At 40.0% G+C, this 21,294-nt stretch overlaps 1 protein-coding gene across 2 annotated transcripts in view; it reads right to left on the reverse strand.

Annotated features, from left to right (window-relative positions):
• pdzrn3b (PDZ domain containing RING finger 3b) overlaps positions 1-20,896 on the reverse strand; it is a 102,330-nt gene extending 81,434 nt beyond the window's left edge. Inside the window, exons 1-3 of one of the 2 annotated variants that reach the window (XM_069677664.1) lie at positions 20,093-20,896; positions 14,875-14,961; positions 12,964-13,071 (exon numbers count right to left, since the gene is read on the reverse strand). In XM_069677664.1, coding sequence (XP_069533765.1) covers positions 12,964-13,071; positions 14,875-14,961; positions 20,093-20,806 — 909 coding nt within the window. In that variant the 5' untranslated portion in view covers positions 20,807-20,896. The remainder of the gene's footprint in view (positions 1-12,963; positions 13,072-14,874; positions 14,962-20,092) is intronic. The other variant, XM_069677666.1, reaches the window with a different exon arrangement.
• Positions 20,897-21,294: the final 398 nt, after the last annotated feature.

The following is a 21,294-nucleotide window of genomic DNA, read 5'->3' on the forward strand; positions in this document are numbered from 1 at the left end:
ACTCCTGCCTCAGCAAGACCACGCGGCACAGGAATGTGGCTTGCTGCTATGATTGGCCCGCTTAGCCTGGGGTGGAGTCATCCTGTCCAGGGGCAGACAGGAGAAGCAGAGTGGGGCCACATTCAGCTTGCCCAACGCAGGAATAAACACACTGCCTGCACAGGGGCCAAAATCCAATAACGATCCTGACAAAGGCCTGCTTTCTTGCCTTAGAATGCTAAACAACATGTGATTCCCTTTAGGGAACTAGCTTCTATGCCTGATCTTCATAGCCCTCTGGGTCAGAAATAGCACCTCATGAACTTGGGGCATATGTCCTACTGAGGATACCATGTGCTGCAACAACTGTTATTAACAGTGTTCTAGCTCATTTTAACTAGAGTTGACCTTTATTTTTCAGGAGGATTACTGAAGTGATAAATATATACACTTTAGACACCAAAACAACAGTCAGTTTCAATTACATGTCATGTACTCAAAATAGCAAGACTGGGAGCAAAAATCAGCAGTAGAGTCATCAAATATACAATTTGCATTCTGAGCTTACACACACACTGAAAGTGTTAGTAAAATTACACAAGTTCAGTGTTGGATATATACCACAAAAATGCATAAATAACTACCGAACACTAACTGGATAAACTGACTAGGGATTCAACTTATTCCGATTAATATGGATTTATTAATTTCACACATTATTAATGTATAAAATCACATGAACATTAATAATATAAGATTAACTTTACTGATCCCCAAGGGAAATGTTTACTTATATGGGTAATGTGAAGTGTTATAGTCATCAACTGTCATCCATGCCTATCTTTTAATTAATTTAAAAAAAAAAATCTAATCTTACATGTGGCCTGAGAATATCCTGACTATAATTGTTGATTTAGTAAAAATGATTCTCTCACGCAGTGTTAATATTATTATTATTAATAAATGAATTGCACTGTATTAAATCCCATTGTATAGTGCTGGTCTACAAGCTACTGATGTCATGTTAGTGCTTTACACCTGGTATACGAATCTACAATAGCTAGCGTTTACTCCACACTGACAGTAGGACGCAACGTTAAACTGACTGAAGCCCTTGAGAGGACTATTTTGTCTTCCAGCACAACTTTCACCGCTACACCATTGTAAGTGACAAGTTTCTATTTAATTCCCTACAAACTCAATATTTCATACTAATACGTCATTTATAATGTTGGGCTTGTAGTGCTCAGTGGTGATCCCGCAGATGCTGCATCAAGTTTGATATGTGTTGACAAAGCCGCAACTTTTTGCGGTAGGTTTTGCAGACAGGCATCTGTTGTCTTGAATAACTCCCTGGTTCTTGGTGTACCTGAAAGGCTACCACACGAAACGACTTCACTCGTTATTTCGGGGGATACAAAGCTTGGCTTATATCTGTCACGGGAAGGGGCTTGTATGATACTGGGGCGTGGCTTGTCTTTTCGGGGCGGGACTTATTCATGTCACGGGGCGGGGATTGTGTTTTAGGGGCGGGACTTATAGCTGTCACGAGGTGGGGCTTCTGTTTCAGGGGCGGGACTTAAATTTGTCACAGGGGTGTGGTTTATGGCTGTCACAGGGGTGGGGCTTGTGTTTAAGGGGCGGGGCTTATGTGTCACGGGGCGGGGCTTATATCTGTTACGGGGCGGTGCTTATGCCTGTCACATGGGCGGGGCTTGTGTTTTAGGGGAGTGGCTTATGTCTGTGACAGGGGCGGGGCTAATATATGTCATGTGGGCGGGGCTTGTGTTTTAGGGGCGGGACCCTAATCTGTTACGTGATGGGGCTTGTGTTTTAGGGGCGGGATTTATATCTGTCACCTGGGCAGGGCTTGTGTTTTAGGAGCGTGACTTATATCTGTCACAGGGTGGGGCTTGTGTTTTAGGGGCAGGACTTAAATTTGTCATGGGGGCGTGGTTTATGCCTGTCACAGGGGCAGGGCTTGTGTTTTAAGGGCGGGGCTAATATCTGTCACGTGGGCGGGGCTTGTGTTTTATGGGCGGGGCTTATATCTGTCATGGGTGAGGCTTGAGTTTTAGGGGCGTGGCTTATGCATGTCACAGGGGCAGGGCTTATATCTGTTACGGGGCGGGGCTTATGCCTATCACGAGGGCGGGACTTGTGTTTTAGGGGCGTGGCTGATATGTGTTATGGTGCGGGGCTTGTGTTATAGGGGCGTTGCTCATGTATTACAGGTGTGTGGCTTCTGTTTTGGGGGCATTGCTTACATATACCTGTCAGGGTGCATGGCTTATATCTGTCACAGGGCTTGTTTTTTTGTGGGCGGGGCTTATACTGTTACGGGGGTGGGTCCAGGCTCTGTTTTAGTGGAAGTGGCTTATACCTGTAACAGGGGCTAGGCTTGGTTTTTGGGGGCGAGGCTTATACTTGTCACAGGGCGGGGATTGTTTCATTCTGGGCTTGGCTCTGAATTATTTAATAACTTGTCTGTCACTTTGGCACACACCACAATTATACTTAATTAAATACATAATAACAATGTCCATTATCCCCTACACTATATAGATATAACAACAGCAGTTTTTTCTTCCCACACTGACTTTTACCAATATACTTTTGTTTGCAGCTGGCTTGTGTGACAGTTTAATTTGCGGTTTAGCAATGTAACCTAGGGTATTTTCAGTCCTACGAAGGTTGTGCTTCTTTTTTTTACTTGGGTACATCACCATGGTAACCTAGCAAGCCTAACAATTTCCCTTAAGCTCCAGAGTAGGGGGGTCAAACTCATATTAGGTAGTGGGCCGGATTTGTTCCGATGAGACCTCAAAGGGGCCGGACAATTTTTTGCCAACATCATGATGTCTTAACACATAGATATATCGGCTACTACAGTTTTATTATTTGAAATCATTCAATAAGAGCCACCAGATACTTTTAACAATCAGTGAGCATTTCATGTTGTTGCATAAACAACAAAAAATTTAATAAAGCAACATGCGATCCTTGCAACATATTAACAAAGATTAATTTCAAATGTGAATGTCTTTGTCATTCACCAATGATACATTTGAAAGAATAGGTTAATAATAATAGCACATAATAATAATACTGTACAACAGGGAAGTGGCATAGTAAACGTTTTCCTATTTACACTACTCTAAACAACAATACATTTAGTGTTTAACTCTCATTGTGATTCATTAATTATTCATTTCAAATATTGCTGGTTAAGGTTATAAAACAGCCACCTGTTGTCCAGAAAGTCCGACCTGATATTGGGGTTAAACCAGCTGCCATGGGATCAGGGCCTGTGGAATCCAGTGTGTAGTGACGAGAGAGAGAGAGAGAGGGAGCGATATTGCCAATCAAGTTCGTGGCCGGCAGTATATGTGAAACTGAAACTGAGGAAAAGGAACACTCACATTTTCACTTGCTGGTCGGCACCTGACACTTTTTCACTTCCACCAGCCTGTCGACATCAGGAACTAGTTTCTGAGCGGTGACGATTTTCATTATGTCCCTCAGATGTCCGTGCGTCAGCCGACTGCGCAGTTTGGACTTCATCCCTCACGTTAATACCTGCTCGCATACATATGTTGTTCCAAACATACAGACTACCTTTGATGCAAATGCTGTCTTTTATAAAGTAATGTCAAACTTCGTACTTCGTACTTTAACGGTGCGCTACACTACAGTTTGACCAGCTCCATTCAGAGTTCCTCTCTCACGTGCGTAATCCCTCTCCAGCTGAGTGAAGACAGTTAATCCACTTTTAAACTCGGCTATGAGCCCCAACAATGTGTTCCTGTACGTGTCAATACTTTCGTAATCCACAGGTACAGATTTTAGACAGGAGAAGTGGGCTGGGTTGTGCTGGGACAGCTGCGCCTGCCACAGAGCACATTTCATTTGGAAAGCACGAGCGCTGTCGGAGTACTCTGTGACTAGTTTGTTGCGGCCCTGCATGTTAACATTCATCACATTCAAATGTTCTGTAATGTCCACTGAAAAAGCAAGACCTGTAACCCTGTCTGGCTTATCTTACTCTGCCACTTGCTTTCCTCTCTGTGCCATGAATTGAGCGATCTCTGTGCGTAATTGAAAGAAGCGTCTGAGCACCACTCCTCGGCTCAACCAGCGGACCTCAGTGTGAGGGCAGCTCATGCCTAATATCGTGATCAGATAAACGATCATCAAATTCTCTATATATACATCTATAAAAATCTCTCTTTAAAATTATAAATAGGCCTATATATATATATATATATATATATATATATATATATATATATGATGAGACCTCCTGGCAGGCTGCATCTGGCTCACGGGCCGTATCTTTGACACCCCTGCTCCAGAGCAAGCTGTTCAAGACAAGATCAACCTGCATAAAAGCACCTACTGACTGACCTATCAGGTATCCTGATCCTGGTATCCCTTAGCTTGGAGAGCACATTTTAGAGGGGAAGGAGGGCAATAGTGTTCAGAAAACTTACTTTTTTATTATGTGCTGGTTTAGCTCAGTGGTTATATCAGTGGCTTATGCATGTACAGAAGTCTTAGACCTCCATGTGGTTGATCCTGGTTCAATCCCCACCCATACCCACTTTCTCCCCGGTTTCCTAAACTATACACTGTCTGCTCTCTTTAAATAAAAGCATAAAAAGTAGTGCCAAATAAAGAGGAGTTCTTACTGAAAAGTGAAACGCGGTGAAATATTCAAATATAGTGTTTTTTTAGGTGGGATGTCCTTATAAGTGGACAAATTACGTGTGGAATTGACCCTATCTGCAGCGGCATATAGCCTAGCTTGCGTGCCGGTTTCTAAACACCGGGCCACACTGACCGGCATCCACTGTATGTAGTACACTTACTATTGATAAGGATTTCATACAACCCCACTTCAAACAAACCAAACTATCCCTTTAACGGCTCACAGACCCTGAGTTGTTGCAGTCATTTGTTCTCAATAGTTTTCCTTTTATTGTTAATCTACTGACCACTTTGTGTTTTTATTTACTCCATAAATGTTTGACACCGCTATTGTATCTGTTGAAAGAAGAAGTCTTAAACTGTCACACACCTCATAAAATACATCTGATCAACAAATATATTTAAAGAAACAGTTCTGGGAGGAACTGAATAGGAAGAATAGGTTTAAATCAAATATTAATAGCATTTATACAGATTGTGCGGCTAAAACACACCAGCAACGTAATTCTCCTTCAGAAGACTTCACTATATGTTAACAATCAGGGTGGGCAAAATCATTAAAAAATATGCAATAATAACAATTGTACGAGATGGAAAACGTAGAAAAAGTATGTTTGCCATCTGATAGTCAGCAAGGTAAATGAAGGTTTTCAGAAAAAATGAGAGAGAGTGTAGTAAACTGCCCAGTATAGAGAAATTAGAATATAACTAGCTAACTAAGCTTTTTGTCATTACTGCCTTTCAGGGATCAGAAAAATACCAGGGATGTCTAAAGGAAAAAGTGACACAGCTAATTTGCATCAAATGGCAACATTTGGCTTCCGATTTCTCCCCCAATTTTTCAAATATCCAACTCCTTCATGCCTTGGGCGGCAGCCCGGACACCAGCAACAAGAAAAGGCTCATTGACATGCATACCTAGGACCCACCTCCAACACAGTTCAATTTACATCTGTGTCAGTCACTGCTAAGTGCTATATGGCACAGTTTTAAGCTGTCTAACCTGGTGACTTTTAAAACTGTTCAGAGGTTTTAAATCTTTACTGGCTCACTGAGCAACCTTGCAACTCATTCAGCTTGTGACAAGTAGCAATTTGGATGTCCTTCCCTGTAAGGTGACACAGTCACATTTATTTATCAACATGAAATTATCCTCTGCAATTTAAGATACACTTACATTATTTTGCAGTGCTTTAGCCAAAAGACAAATAAGCCCATTGATTCTTTGATAATCATAGTATAAGCTGTGGCACTATTCTCATTGGAACAGGTTGAGTCAAACATATAAAGCTTATATGGTTGCAGTTGAGTTACAAAATTTCAAGTTGGTATTCAATTTATATGCTTTTCCACAAAAGAACTTGTATTAATGGGTGAGTATTTTACATTTCAGACATTTTTAACAACATTCCTCATCCTATTCTGAGAGCTAATCATACTAAAATATATTCTGCATCTTAAAGAGCTTAATTGAACAGAGTACTGCCGGCTTGCAGCATCTGTTACAAAACCAGCACAAACATACCTGCTAATTTTAATCTACATTTTGAGTCGCCTTGTTGTATAGGAGGTGACAATAAATACCAAGATGTTCTGCTCAATTCTAGACTTCCAATTCCCACTTCCAACTACATCTGTTATGTATCTTGTAGATAAATATTGTCTCAGCAGTGACACATTTCTGCCCGCTAGCCCCTCCTCCATCCAGTTTAGAATTGACTTCTCCATGTTACTTTTTTAAAGTATTATAGGTATAAAGTATTTGTTGCTGTTCACCCTATGGAACCTAAGAATATTTGCTCAGGATTTACAAGGTGACATAAACAACAGCAGGCGTGGCATCTCCATTCTCTACCTTTTTTTGCCCACACAGGCCCTACCCTGAAAGAGCTCTGGTCGGCCATTCAGCTTAACTGTATTGCAGAAGCAGAGAAGCTTGAGGAAAGTCCTTTTTTGCTGAAAAATACACAGCAACTATGTTTTTGCCAGAGATCCAGCATTGCTCAATTTGAAGTGACACGGAAAGAAAAATAGCTCTTCATTTTGCAGAGTGAAGCGAAAGCAAACAGATATTGAGGTTTTCATAAGAAAAAATTCTGAACAAGGAGGCATTCATGTACTCTTTCATACCAGCTCAGTCAGAGGACAGCCATCTGCTATTGAACTCTCCCACTAAGAGTCTGTTATAGAAGTACGAGTCGTAGATCATCATGTACATGTACATCCATATAGACTTACTGGAACTTACACCTCTACAACAGGAAGGAAAAACAACTCCGCGACTGTGGTTGTTGGCCTTTGCAGGTGAACAAGCTTTTCATTGCTCAGTGTAACATGATTGTCATTTTACAGGCAGTTAATCCCCATAGCAGGGTTATGCTATAACTTGTGAGCCGCTGTCAAAATGATAACCTTGATGTGCTTGTTCGCCAGATTTTATGTGTGGACAAAAAAGGAAAGTGGTAATAAAACAAGCGGTTTCTAAATTTGCACTGATCAATATTTTACATTAAAAGTGAATAAAATGCCCATGTCTTATGTGAAAGAGCCCTGAACAGACTCTACTGCACGTTTGACCAGTCTGATTACTCAGGGGAGAGGGACGAGGTAATAGCTGAGCTCACTCCAATGACCCTCACCAAAGCAAACCTGGAGCTGCAGCCAGTGAAGGTAGAACACATGCTGAAGAGGATGAAACCAAACAAAGTATCGGGACCTGACCAGATCTGTGGCTGCTTTCTGAAGGTTTGCTGCAGCCAGATGGTTGGTGTTTTCTGCAATCTCTTCAACTGCTCCCTGGCAGAACACTCAATCCTATCACTCTGGAAATCATCTGTCCAGTAGCCAAAAAGGGCAATCCCACATGTGACAATGACCGGCCTTTTGCATTAACATCCCTGGTTATGAAAGGCTATGAGAGGCTTGTTCTTTCCCAGCTTCAGGAGGAGGTCAGTATACATGCTGACTCTTTTCAGTTTGCATATAAACAGCACAGGGGTATGGATGATGTTGTACTAATATTGCTGCATGGAGCCTATAACCATCTTGAGAGGCCAAGGTCCCTTATTATTTTTTGTGGACTTCTCAAGCGCTTTTAACACCATGCAACCCCATTTGATGGGACGAAAGTTGCTCCATTTGGACACCAACCTGCACCTGATTTTCAGGGTCCGAGTCAACGGTCACCTCAGTTCATCTCAGACAGTCTCCACAGGAGCCCCACAAGGCTCTGTAATCTCACAAGTACTGTACACACTATATGGCTGCAGAAGCACTGACCCATGTATAACATACATCAAATAGTCTGATGATACTGTGATCATGGACACCACTAATTCTGAGGGACAGTTGCAGACTGAGATGGACATTTTGCAGAGTGGTGCAGGCAGAACTGTCTTGATCTCAACACCTCTAAAGACCAAAGAACTGGTTGTTGACTTCTGCAAAGGACTTTACAGCATCCCCACTCTGTCAGTCAATAACCAGCTTATAGAGAGGGTAGAGTCACACAGATACCTTGGAACAATAACTGATCACAAACTCACCTTCCTACCCAACACTGAAACCATTTTCACCAAATGTGAGCAACGGCTCTTCTTCCTCAGGAAATGCTGCACTGTCTGCAGACTTTAAGTCCACCAATCAATCCTGAGAGAATATTGCAAATGTTTCATTGAATCTATAATAACCTTCAATATAACAGCCTGGTTTGGGTCCCTATCAAGCATCAATCACAATCCACTAAAGAAAAATAATCGGACTGGACCAGTAACCACTACTCAGCATTTACAACAGAAGGACTAAAGTAAAAGAATTACAAAAAGCCTCGGACACCACACACACACACTACACAGCCAATACTGTCACCTACCCTTAGGCCTGATATATAGATCACTCACCTTCAGGACTAAGAGAGCCATGTCTTTGTGCCCACATCCATCAGACTCATGAACAGTTGAATTATTCATTTTAATGATATGCATTTTATATTTTATTAACATGATTTATTGCATATTCATTAAGTATTATTTATAATGTTTTAAATCTTCATTTACTACTGTACGAATGTTGTATGTGATATGTGTGTGTGGTATGTTGTTGGGTACGTGAACTTTACTGTTTTGAAGCAGCCATTCTTCAAGTCCCTATTGTTTAAGGTGCATCTTGTGTACTTTGAGAAAACTAGATATAGAAATAGATAGGAAATGTGTATTGCACTGTAAATATGCTCCCTGAAAAGATTAACATCCATGTAAAAGCATTTCAATAGTTATGAGAGAAGCCACTGATGTCATATAGTATATGCCTATAAAAATAAGAAAAGATTTGGAGCATTATTTTGTAAAACATTGCCAACCACAAAGCATGCAAAAATGACAAGCCATTGTTTTCAAATCAAGTTCAAAACATGAATATGAATAAGCCTTTTGGTGCTTTGGATTAAATTCCTCCTGATCCCCCAAAGTTAAAGATGCAACCCACACTATTGCAAACATGTTGTTATGACGTTGCATTTCTTTTTGTGGTCTGAAAAACCTTGATATGGAACTTTTTGCTCTAACCAGCTAACAAAGAGGGAGTCTTCGAAATATGAACCCCCTCCACTATCAGTTTTCACATCTGAATCCCCCATGTGAAACAACACTGTAGTATCTATACATTTTTATTTCAATGGCTGAATGATTTATTTCCTTGCTTACTGTATAATAATCCCTCACGTCTTGAAAAGAAAAGCTCACTTAATAGGGTGCTTTGCTACCTCCTTAGGCCGTTCGTGTCCTTTATGCTCATGTGTTTTCCTCATCGGAAAGATTTAATGACTTCAATAGACTACAATAGCTCAAAACAAGACAAACACAAGTGTGTCATGGTCCTAAAGCAAAATCTGTACTCACCTTTATTAAGCCCTTAAATGGTGACTCAAAATGAAATCCTACACAAGATATCTTCTTTTGTAACCAAATACAGCAACATCTGGCCCATTACCAAAGGGATGGGCATTTCAGGCAAAAATACTATTTGACACTCACTGGAAACTATTCGACTATTATTCAAAGATCGCCCCCCATGTGCGCAAACACACATGAGGAGAGAGAGAGACTGTCTACTTTTTCACAACAAAGTGTGTACAGATAAAACCCCTATAAAACATGGGGTATAATAAACTGTGCATCTTTGGCATATAATACACAGACATGAATTATTTCACTTGCAGTGAGAATCATTGAGTCATATTTGCATAGTTGTTGTAAACTTATGATATGCTCGTCTTACTTTTCAAAGTTTGCACCTGACCTCATTTTCGCTTATCTTTTCAAAGGACAGACGTATACAGATCATTTTATCAAATATCTTCAACTAAGGAGCTTGACATTTTCTCAATACCATTCATTAGATATATCTGTTAGTTCCCCTTTAGAGGACGCAATGGTAAGATGTTGTTGTAACAGTGGCTTAATTTAATCTTTGTATGACTTGTTTGTGTCTGGGTCTGATAAATCCTCCGAATCAAAATTGAGATTGTGGAAGGAAGACATAGATGATGAAATATCTTTGGAAGACTGGAGTGAGGCATGTCGGAAGGCTCAGACACAGACAGTCAACAGTTTGAAACTTATTCAGTATAAATGGTTGATGCGTACATACATAACTCTTGTTAAAAATTGCATACGTTTAATGATAATATTCCTGATACCTGTATTAAGTGTGATGAAATAAGAGGGACATTGTACCACTGTATGAAAGTGAAATCATTTTGGCAAGATATTATTAATATGATTGATCCAATTTTATTACAGAAATTACCACTGGACCCTGAGATTTTTGTGTTTTAGGTTTATATCCTGTCAACCCTCACTTACAAAACAAAGTGATTAGATTCATCGACGTGCATATTACAAACTAAACGTATAATTGCTCTCAATTGGAAGAATGTACATGGGCCTAGGATCTACAAGTGGGTTAAAGAAAGTGCGTCAAACATGTCAATGGAAAAGATAACATATATTGTTAGCAAATGTTTTTAATGATATTTGGAGACCGTTTTTGTACTATTTAAGGCATAATGTTAATGGTTGTAACTTGCTCCAGCAGGAACAAGCTCTATGGGAGTGAGGTTGTAATTTGATTTTGTATTTTGATCTAAGAAACACCCTTTATTTATTTGCTGGCTTATTTTATTTATTTTATTTTATGTATTCCATGTATATGTACTGTATGTGTATGTATTTTGTATTATCTTTTTTATTATTATTATTCATTTATTTATTTATTTGTCTCATTTTATTTATTCAATTGGTTATGTCTGTTGATAGGGGCCAGGTAATGGGTGGGAAGGCAAGGCAAACATTTTTGCTGTATACTATATAATTACTATTTCATTGTATAAGTTGTTGTCATCTGCAAACTTAGAAAAAACCAACATGATTTCCAAGTTCCGCACATGCCCAAATAAACACGTGCAAAAAAGACACTACAGCTGCATGCAAAGACCATGCAAAGTGCCAACCTCAGGGGCTGAAAAATGTTGCCAAAAACTGCAGTCCCCACGAGTTGCCGCTTGAGTCTGGCTTCAAAAGCAACTCACCCCATTAGGCCCCATATTAAATTGTGCAACTTAACATCACAACTAAACATGTTTACAGGTTGTCCAAATAATGGGTTTGTTCTCTGTAGCTAATTTTTCTCTTCATGACAACTGTACGGGGGGTTCATTCAGTTATACTGTAGGCCAGGGCTATTCAACTTCAACAGCAAGTGGGCCACATAGGATAATCACAAGGGCTTTGGGGGCCACACAGAATATTTTGTCAATAAATGGCTTCAAATAGCACCTGCATTTATATTATAATGTTTATAGATTGTAGTCCGTAATGATGAGGAGACTGGTACTTTAAGTTACCCGGTACTCGCTCATTTGATCACTCACTTGAGAGTTAAGCAAGCAGCAAGTCTGTTATATTCCACAGGCTCTCTTAGGTTCTTTAGTCCAATAAATAAACAACTCTGGTCAACTACCGGCAAAAATAGAATCTCTCACTGTGGGAAATATGATGGTAAACAAGCTCACACACCAGTATTTGCCATGGACAGACTGTTCAACTTTGAGGACTTCACCCTCTTGTACAAATATGGTAACTCCAGGAAACCAATATGGCGTCTGCCAGTATGCTGAAACCAAGGCTTTAAAAGGGCAAGGCATCACTTTGTTATGTAAATTATTTATACTGTCTATGGCAATGACACACACTTTAGTTCCACTTGTACATGTTCATGCAACATATGAGCAAATCTGACTTTGGTCATAATTTGGGTAAATTGCTTGTTCACCCTGCCCAACAGGTTTTAGACTCTTGATTGTGTTACTTAAAGAGATGGTGATTATGGTGTTGCAGTACTTACAACCACAATATTTAATAACACAATGTGAGGCTTGTGGCAGTTTACTTGTGGCACTTTTGTAATGGCTTCATGAACGTGAGGATACAGTGAGCAGAGTCCAGATGTGCGAGTCTTCTTTTCATGTAAACACTTGCCACAAACATCTCTGTGAGCAATGTGCTGGTCTTACGGCTGCAGGGCAATTTCACTGAGGTTTTACAATAAGCCTGCGACAAACCATATTTGTCATCTTGCGGCAAGTGGTAATACACACTTGAAATCCACATAAATCTCACTGTACAATGTAGCCATTGTGTGATTCTGGTTGACAACTGTTCTATAAAAGCAACCTTGGCTATGTTGAGTTTTTTAACACATCCCTCATGTTGACCTCAGGGTGAGCTGGCCTTTCTACACGAGATTCAGTTTAAAAGGCGAAAGGAGGATGCTTGACCGCAACTCTGTCATAAGGGATTTGTCAGCTAGGAAGTGAACTCAGGGCTCTTTCTCACTCGGCGAAACCAAAGACAGACAGCATCGCCTCAGGTTTATCTAACTCTATCTTCTGTGATGACCGTCTTGACAAAGCTTTTGCCTGAGTGTTGATTGCTAGAAATATATGTTGAAACCGTAGCTGTTTACAGGATTTAGTTCTTTGAATGGAAATAAAAATCCAAAATGCAAATGCTCATTAGTTGGCTCACATTCGCCCTTTTGAGTTTTCTTTTCCAGAAGGCACGGAAACATAAATATTGACTGATGGTTTTGTGCATCCACACTGTAATCATCTTTATAAAGGCATACAGCAGCTGTCAGATAATCCAACATTACAATGTACAGTGCATCAACTTTCTTTTTTTGTCCTTCACATGGAACACTGTATTGGCCACGTACCTCTATGATTCTGTCGTGTATTTGAAGGCCCCCTTCCTTGTCTGCTGGACCTTCCGCCACGATCTTGGATACAAAGATCCCTTCATTTGAAGTGCTGTCATTGTCATCCTATGGAATAAATGGCAGTTATTGATTGGAGATTTATAAAAGTACTGTATTTAGATGGATAAGGAGAAAAGTACTATACATAATCATTCAATCAATTCAATTAAATCAAATCATTCCTCAATCAATCATTAAATGTATTCCTAATAAAATGACAAAGGATGAGTAAGAAAAGTTCAGTTAAAGTCTTTGGTGAGTCTTCTAACTTGAAGTATGATTCCCCTAAATAACACATTTTTTTTAGCTATCCATCTCTGAAACACCCCACTAAAATAGATTTCAGTGTCAGCAGTTATTATAGGGTCAGCAGTTTCAGATTATCTTAAAATTTAAGCACATGTATCCAGCAACATCAGAAATGCTTGATACCAGGTGAGGTATTTGATAATATAGGTCTATTTGTAAATGGTTGAACCTGAACCATGAATTGAGGATTTAAGGGTGAGCTGTAAATTTAGATGCTTCCCAAGTCTAGAGGGTGTTCCTGGTCTGTATAACAACATAAATTTTGACATGTGTACATGTTGGATGTACATGAGGTACTCTATGCCTAACACTGGCTTAAAAAACACTGGGTTTTTTTGTTGTGTTTTATTTCGGGGGTTTTTCTTGCACTGTCTTTAAAACTACATGAAACATGTTTTAAACAGCTGCTAAGCTCTGTAATACAACTACAATTTAAAGGGATACTTAAATAAACCTCAGAGGTCACAGTTGCGAAACTCTAATTAAGAATTTTTGGTCTGGTTCCTCTTTCAGAGGAATCTTGCATAGTGACACTGCAATGCTTCAATACAGGCTTACTACAGTACTTTGCCTCATAACTACCACTATCTTAAGAGTTGTACACAAGCTAACTCTTCTAGGTACCACAAAACCTGGCTGCTGATTGCTCTATGAAAGCCATGCCAGAGTAACAGCCAAATGAAACACGTGTCAAAGCAGGCTACAGGTATATTAGCTATTTCCATTTAAATAAATGGCTTCTACAGAGACTGCTGATTTAAGGCTAGCAGAGAAAATAAGAGCCAAGTATTATCTCTGCTGTCTTATGGTTGAGTTTGATTCATGGTTCTGTCACAAGAGCGAGAAAGGTTGCAAATCAACAAGACTGTGGACTGGGGTAAAAACATAGCTTCTTATGTGTAGATCTTTTTATAGATTACCGCCATAAAAAGTTTTACTGTGATAATCTATGTTGCCTCAGAGCAGTATGTCACTGTGACTGTGGAAAAACAGTTCAGCACAGTCCCGATGAAAAAGATATGGTGAACACCATTTCAATAGAACCTGCACTGCAGTAAGAAACTCCATCTACGGAAGATAGAGTTGTAACCAATTTTCGACCCCTCAGGAAGCAGAGCGTGTGGCATCATTAATGACTTTCACCTCAGAGCCCTGGGGCAGAGAACATAGCGACTGTGAAAGGTTCAAGATAGGATAAAAGTCCCATTTCTCTCCGCAATGTTTACCTCACTACCAAAATCCCCTCAATTAGAGACAAAACAACTGCGGTCAAACCCATAATCCCAGATTTAACTCTCATAAAAGTAATTATAGTTTTTTTAATCTGTAATGCCAAATCCGCTAAACCAGACCAATATATAAACACAATAAAACTTGATAGATGCGGTCCAACTATCCACAGACTTGAAAACACAAGCATAACCGTGTAAGCTGTGTCAGTAAGTACAGAGAAAGCTTGTGGTGCTTCGAGTATGTGCTATTCATTCCTGGGTTGCCATACGACACTTAGCTGATCACCGAGGGAGATGAAACCTCAGAGATGCTCAGCTTTTAACCTACCGCACTTGGCCTTCCTCCTATGATGTTAAAACCCAGAGATCCGCTCTCACGTAGAAGGACAACCGTCAAGCTTTTAGTGTCATCTTCCTACAGACAGACAGAGGAGAGATATATAAAGAACTAGATAGCAGGAAATTATTCATAATAAATCATTCTTAACTTCGGGTAAGCAACAGCATGATTAAACTGCTTGAAGAGGGATAACAGCACCGAAAAAATGACCAACATCCAATCTACCTTATTAGCAGATAACAGGTGCTAAATACATTTCATAACCACGAGAGCAAGGCATATGGGTAAGAGGAGGTGATGTGAAAGGATAAGACTGAAAATTCTTGGTATCTTAAAACTTGGGCTGAACAATGTATTGATTCTATTTCAAAGCCCCTGTTTAAAACTTTTCAACTTTGAAATCAAATCACAGGGGGTAAGCTATAACTTGTTATTAAATTAGGAGTTGTAGAATATTGACGTTTTATTCAGCTGTTTCTTTTGCATGCTCTGTTTCTGTTTCTGGCATATCTAAGTCAAAAGCAGCTTATTGATACCTATTATGTCAGTTACAAAAAAGAGACAAACCTGTTGACTATTCTCAAGTTATTAAAGTAACAATCTTGAAGATTTAAATTGTTGTGCTCTTGAGCGCTTCCCACTGCCGATAATCCGGAAGTATGAGAGCACTCTTCCCAATTTATGGCTGGCTCCCTTTGTCATGGTCCTAGCTCTTGATTTTCCTCACTTTCTTTGTAGACTGTTTGACTTAATCTTAGCTTCGGATTTGTTTCTTTTTCTTTGAGCAATGTGCTGGTTCACTTATTTTTGAAGTTGTATCTGTAGTCATCGATGTTTTCCTTGTTTGTTCAGCCATAATAGATTACCGTTTCCTCACAATGCTTACAGAAACCGGAAGTGCAGCCACTTAGCTCCGCCTACACTGTCTGACAGACCAACCACTGCTGGATGATGTAAAACATATCACTAACTGGGCGCCGCTTGTGATTTTTTTCCACGAAAGTCACCACAGACACTCAGTCCATAATTCTGCAAATGCAAAGGCTTTCTTCAGTGGGCCATAGGCTTAATCACCATTGTGTTACCTCATTCGGTTATACATAGTGACTTAACAGACATTTATTTAAATTAAAATCTTCCAGATGACTTTAAATTAATTTAGAAGTCAGGTTGTTATTATGCTTAGTACAAATTCTCATTTCATTTCAAATAAATAGGCTTTTCTTAAATCTATCAAGAATTAAATATGAGATGCAGACTAAAAATTCTTTTGGAAAATGCAGTTCAATATTTTGCGCAAATTGCTCAACCAAGCCTTTACCACTATCAAAGGCTTTGCCAACCAAAAGATTGAAGACCAGTTCAAAGTGCTAACAACCCTTCCTCAAACACTGCTCTCCAATGTAAATTAATACACACCAGATGACCTCTTTCTCAGTGCAACACGACAAGAAAACCTCTGGAAAACTTGTAGAGTCAGCTCTTAATCTGATTTTTTAAGCAAGACTTACAGTGAAGTTATGAGGAAACATAATTTCAGCTGCCACTCCAGTATGTTAGGACATAGTGCGACTAAATATAAAGCAGATATTATTGGCATGTACGGTGTCCTGACTGCCGTAGAGGCTAAAAAGACCATCGTGTGCATGTCAGGCATTCAGGAATGTGTGCTTCTGCACTATGTCACGGTAGCATTAGCAACACATGCTTCTGCATTAAAGCGACTACAGCCGTTTCTGTCAACAAGAAGACAGTTGTGCATTAGTCGAAAATTTAGCTGAATTTGACAAAAACATTTTCCTTTACTTTATATACTTGTGGTAATTATACTTAATCTGCCACAAGCTTCGAACCAAACGGATTATAGAGTTGTTTTCAATATTTTTCTGCAAGAGCTATTGAAATGGACCAATACTGAGCATTTTCTTCCACATCTGCAATCACTTTAGCAAAGGTCTAATACCTAAGAAATGAAGTGAAGCTCTTCAGGAGGTTGTTATTTGCTGCAGTACAAGGTATGCCTGTTAAAAAACAACATGTCCTAACCACCAGAATTGCAAAACACAGTCACAATGACTAATTGTTTGTCCCTAATAATTTGGAGAAAACACATGGATGCTATGTCAGTTAAATAAATGTTTAACATTAACTTTGATGGGCAGTTTGTTAAAGCAGGACGAGAGCAAACTGGCAGTGAAACTTTAGTCGTGACTTGGCATGCTAACAGTAAGACTTTACCTCAGCACAAGTCACACTTTCCATGTCTGTGCTCCATAAAACTGCTTCCCTTCCATATACCTTTTAACACATTATATCTTATTATACTTTAGTAGCAGTTTAATCAATTTCTTTCTTTTAAGGGTAATTTGAAATCAAAGATCTAGCTGTTCAATTTTAGTGACCTCTGGATGGCTTCTATCTATAGCTGCTTTCCCACTGGTCAAAAAACCCACCAACAATCGCTTACATCCAGCTTTTTTGCTTGATAGGAAACGCTTAAGACCCAGGTCAAATGACTCTGCAGTAGACCTGGGTAATTATCGCATCGGCTCCGATCGGCATTGATGGGAACACCAAACCCGTGTCGACATGCTAATCTCCCACCCCTCCCCGGTGCGATGCTATGCTCCGTCGCTAACTTCTGCGACTCTGTTCGTTCTCAGCTACAAATTCCACCAACATCCGTCCAAGCAGCGCTCGTTCCAAATTTGTCACGCCAAGTTTGATAAATAGACTGAATGAGTAATAGATACAATAAAGACCTAATTGCCCTAACATCTTCACTGTTTACTAAGTCTGTTTCAGGCGCGTTTGTGACGTCAGACAGAACACAACAGAAAAGAGACCGTAAGGAGTATACTTCACTGGTAGTGGGAACAGACAGTCGGCATCTATAAACAGGTCTTCCTGGGTCTGAAAAACCTGTGTCAACACACTAAATTTAGGTGGGAAAGGGTATGTGATTGTTGCTATTTATAACTGCCACACATATGTTAGAGATAGGCAATGGGCAAAATTATTCTGTCAAATTATGTCATAGATCCATGCTTTAAAATGAACCTCAATCAGTCTTAACAGATAAAGCCTATGATAACTTTGACTTAATACATGGGACGTGCAATCTGTTTAACGTTTTTTTTATTTTGATAGACTTTACTTTATCGCGTCAAGTAGCACAAACACTATCATCTGTAGCTGCTTGAGACGAGCATGGTTCAAAAGACAGATCTAAGGCTGAATGGAAAGTGTGACAGAAATTCTTGCAGCCCTGAAGAAAACCAGAGTGAGGTCTGAGCTTTTTGTTTTGGCTTGGTTTTATAGCGTTCGTTGGCTCACTGAAGATGTCTAAATAGTGTTAGGACTATTATTGGAAACCACATGTCAGTTTTTCCGTTTAGCCAGGTCATACACATCTACCTCACAGTCAATGCCTGGATACTAAAAGACATTAAAATCCTCCATCTGGCTGAGAGCCTGAGCCAAGAAGAGGTGGAAACACAAAAACAAACTCAATAGGTTAACCGTCACGATGGGCCTATATTTTCTTTGACAGTGATTTGAGAAACTGAAATGTCAAACAAATCTGCATTAGACCTTTATCACCAAATAAATGTTCAGTTGCTAAACACTGCTAGCAACTGATGCACTCCACTTGGTCTGTCCTGGTCCATGGTACTGTAAATGCTGTCTTAGTAGCATGGCTCAAAAGGAACAGAGCCCTAATAAATGTCATTACCTGGGCCACTCCTGCTATGACAAATCAAGATATACCCTTTGATACCAGCTGCTCACTGACATAGAAGGGTTTTGCTGTCTGCAGGTCACTTCCCACAGCTAATCCCTTTTGTGATGCTCGGTTTATATTCATGTGCATTCATTCATTGAGGTATTCCCCTCCAGTTGATTCCTGTTAACTGCATGGCTGAAACCACTGTGCCTTTAATGCACAATTTACCAGACTACCTGAACACATTCTGCAGGGAACGAAACTGCTAAAATCCACCAAGCGAAAAAGACAGTTAAGATTTTAAAAGATGTCTCTTAAACGAGATCTGTAGTCATGGACGAAAATAAGTAAGAAACTTCAGTGACAAAAGGGAGATTTTAGATGTGTACATTTAAAAACAGACAAACTCCTAGTTCCCTTTCTTTTACATTTCTTTATGAAACAATTTCAGCAGTGTGGGTCCAATGCGTTGGTATTGTTGTGAAACTCCCCCTTCTGTTCTCGCACAGATTTTATAACTAAGCCTGATCAAAGTTAGACCACTCACCACTTATTACATTGATTAACTTATTTATGAACTTATTCAGCCTTAATGATGTTGATAATTGGTCATTACAAGAGGATAAAACACCTTTCCAACAGGTTCTCCTTGCTATATTACTCAACAGGAACTTGTACCTGCCTACAGATTTAGATGCATTATCCACCAATGACCATCAAACAATTCTTGTACTACTGTAGGTGGGAGGCAATAAATATCGAATCTGTCTCATCATCACAGTGCACAGTACACCACAAAACATAGGAATTTTAAAGCCTTTCAGCCTTCAGATGTCCTCCAAGTAGGTTTGAGGCACACACAGCTTTTGTGCTTTTTACCTCCCTACATACATGATTCAAACATTTTTAGGGTCTTCATAAGGACAAACATCTAAAGATAGAAAGATTCAAATAAGCATGCTGCTAGAAGGCAACATAAATGGAATCTTGCTCTTAATGTGTACAGAACTGCAGTAAATATTTGGCCCTCCCCCATTAACTGCCAACTGGCCAAAGGCACAGCTGACATCAATGTCTCAAAGTAGACAGTGAAGGAACAAACTACCGAGCAGTGTTGGACTCCTCAACATTTGGTTCAAAGGAGAACCCTAAGAAAAATCCCCCCAAAAAGGTTTGATTTCGACCTCCATTTGAGGGGGAGAGAAAAGTAAACTCTCCGAGCTATGTGTTGGTCTGGAATAGTGGAATGTTGAGAAAGATATTTAAACGCGTAACATAATAAAGTTTGCCCTGAAAAATTTGTTCATCAGGATGTCAGCAAAAGATCGGTCAAAATGTTTTTCCTGTTGTTCAATTATTTGGGTTTTTTTACTTGATGCATTTCACACTTGAAGAACACAGGATTTCCTCAGTGCCGGGGAGAATAATTTTGGTTGGTAGATGGAAAAGTTGGATGAAAGTTGAATCTGTGTTGCTTACCTTGCAAGAGAAAGCCACTGTCTTGGTGAGGGAATCGATCCTCTCACTGTACTCGGTGAATTTCTTTTGATATTTCAGAGCTGTCATCTGGAGTTCACTGTGCACAGCGGAAAGTTGTGCTAGAAGAGACTTCTCTCTTTTGTTTGCTTTAATAGTCTGTTTCTTGAACTCTCTATCCAGGCAGATAATTTTGCACTGCAACGCGCTATTGTGCGCCTTCAGTGCTCTTAGGCAGCAGTGATTGTTTAATCTCTGCTCTTTATGGACGAGCATCAATCCGCAGCCGCTCTCGCATATCCCCGCTGGTCTGAGGTCGCACGACTCCCGCATATGATCATCTATGTCCCTTAGGTTGAGAACCTCGCTGCATCCTTTATTCCTGCACTTCACCGGGGAGTAGTCGCACATCTCGGCGTGCTTAGCCAGATGCTGCAGCTTCACCACCACATCGCAGCCCCTCGCATGGTTGTCACATTTGATCTCCAGCTTCAGGATGAGATTTTTTAGAGGCAGGACGTGGTTCAGCTCTTTGGCGGAGATACGCTGACATTTAACGGGGCAGCTGCTCTGCTGGACGACCCAGGGCAGCACGCAGCCGGAGCAGAAGACGTGACCGCACGGAGTCGTCAGCGGGTCCTCCAGAACTTTATTACACAAGTTGCATTTGAAATCCGGGTCCACGGTCCCCTTAAAGCGGTCCAGCTCGAATCCCATGGTTTTCAAAGCCGAATCCAAACTTTACGACTCCCCACCCCCGCAGGTCTGAGTCGGAGCAGTTGGGCGTTTTTATCTGGTCATTGGTAGAGCGCTTTCAGACCGACTACAAGCTCTCCTCTAAACTGAAAAATGACCGAGACTTTTGGTGCCTTCACGTGCGCCTCGTTTGTCTCACCTTTAAAGTGGTCAGAGCTTGTAAGCCCGAAATGTAATTGCTTTAGTTAACTTTTCAGGTATAACAAATTTGCTTTGGACCTGTTAATTAAAAAAGAAAGAAAGAAAGAAATCTGTATGAAGTTGATTGTTATTAAAACTTACATTAAAAAAAAAGTCCTAATAATAAAAAATATAGCTTGAGTAGAAGTCATTATGTCAAAAAGTTTACATTCTCTATTGATGACCTAAAATACGTGGTCCTTGTCATAAAAATATAAAATACGAGCCATCTTACGGACTGTTCAAGTGAGCTAAACCAATACGCAAAG

Source organism: Semicossyphus pulcher, unplaced genomic scaffold (assembly GCF_022749685.1).
Source record: "Semicossyphus pulcher isolate SPU_LCO1_2020_fin unplaced genomic scaffold, fSemPul1.0.p SCAF_3, whole genome shotgun sequence".
Lineage (NCBI taxonomy): Eukaryota > Metazoa > Chordata > Actinopteri > Labriformes > Labridae > Semicossyphus > Semicossyphus pulcher.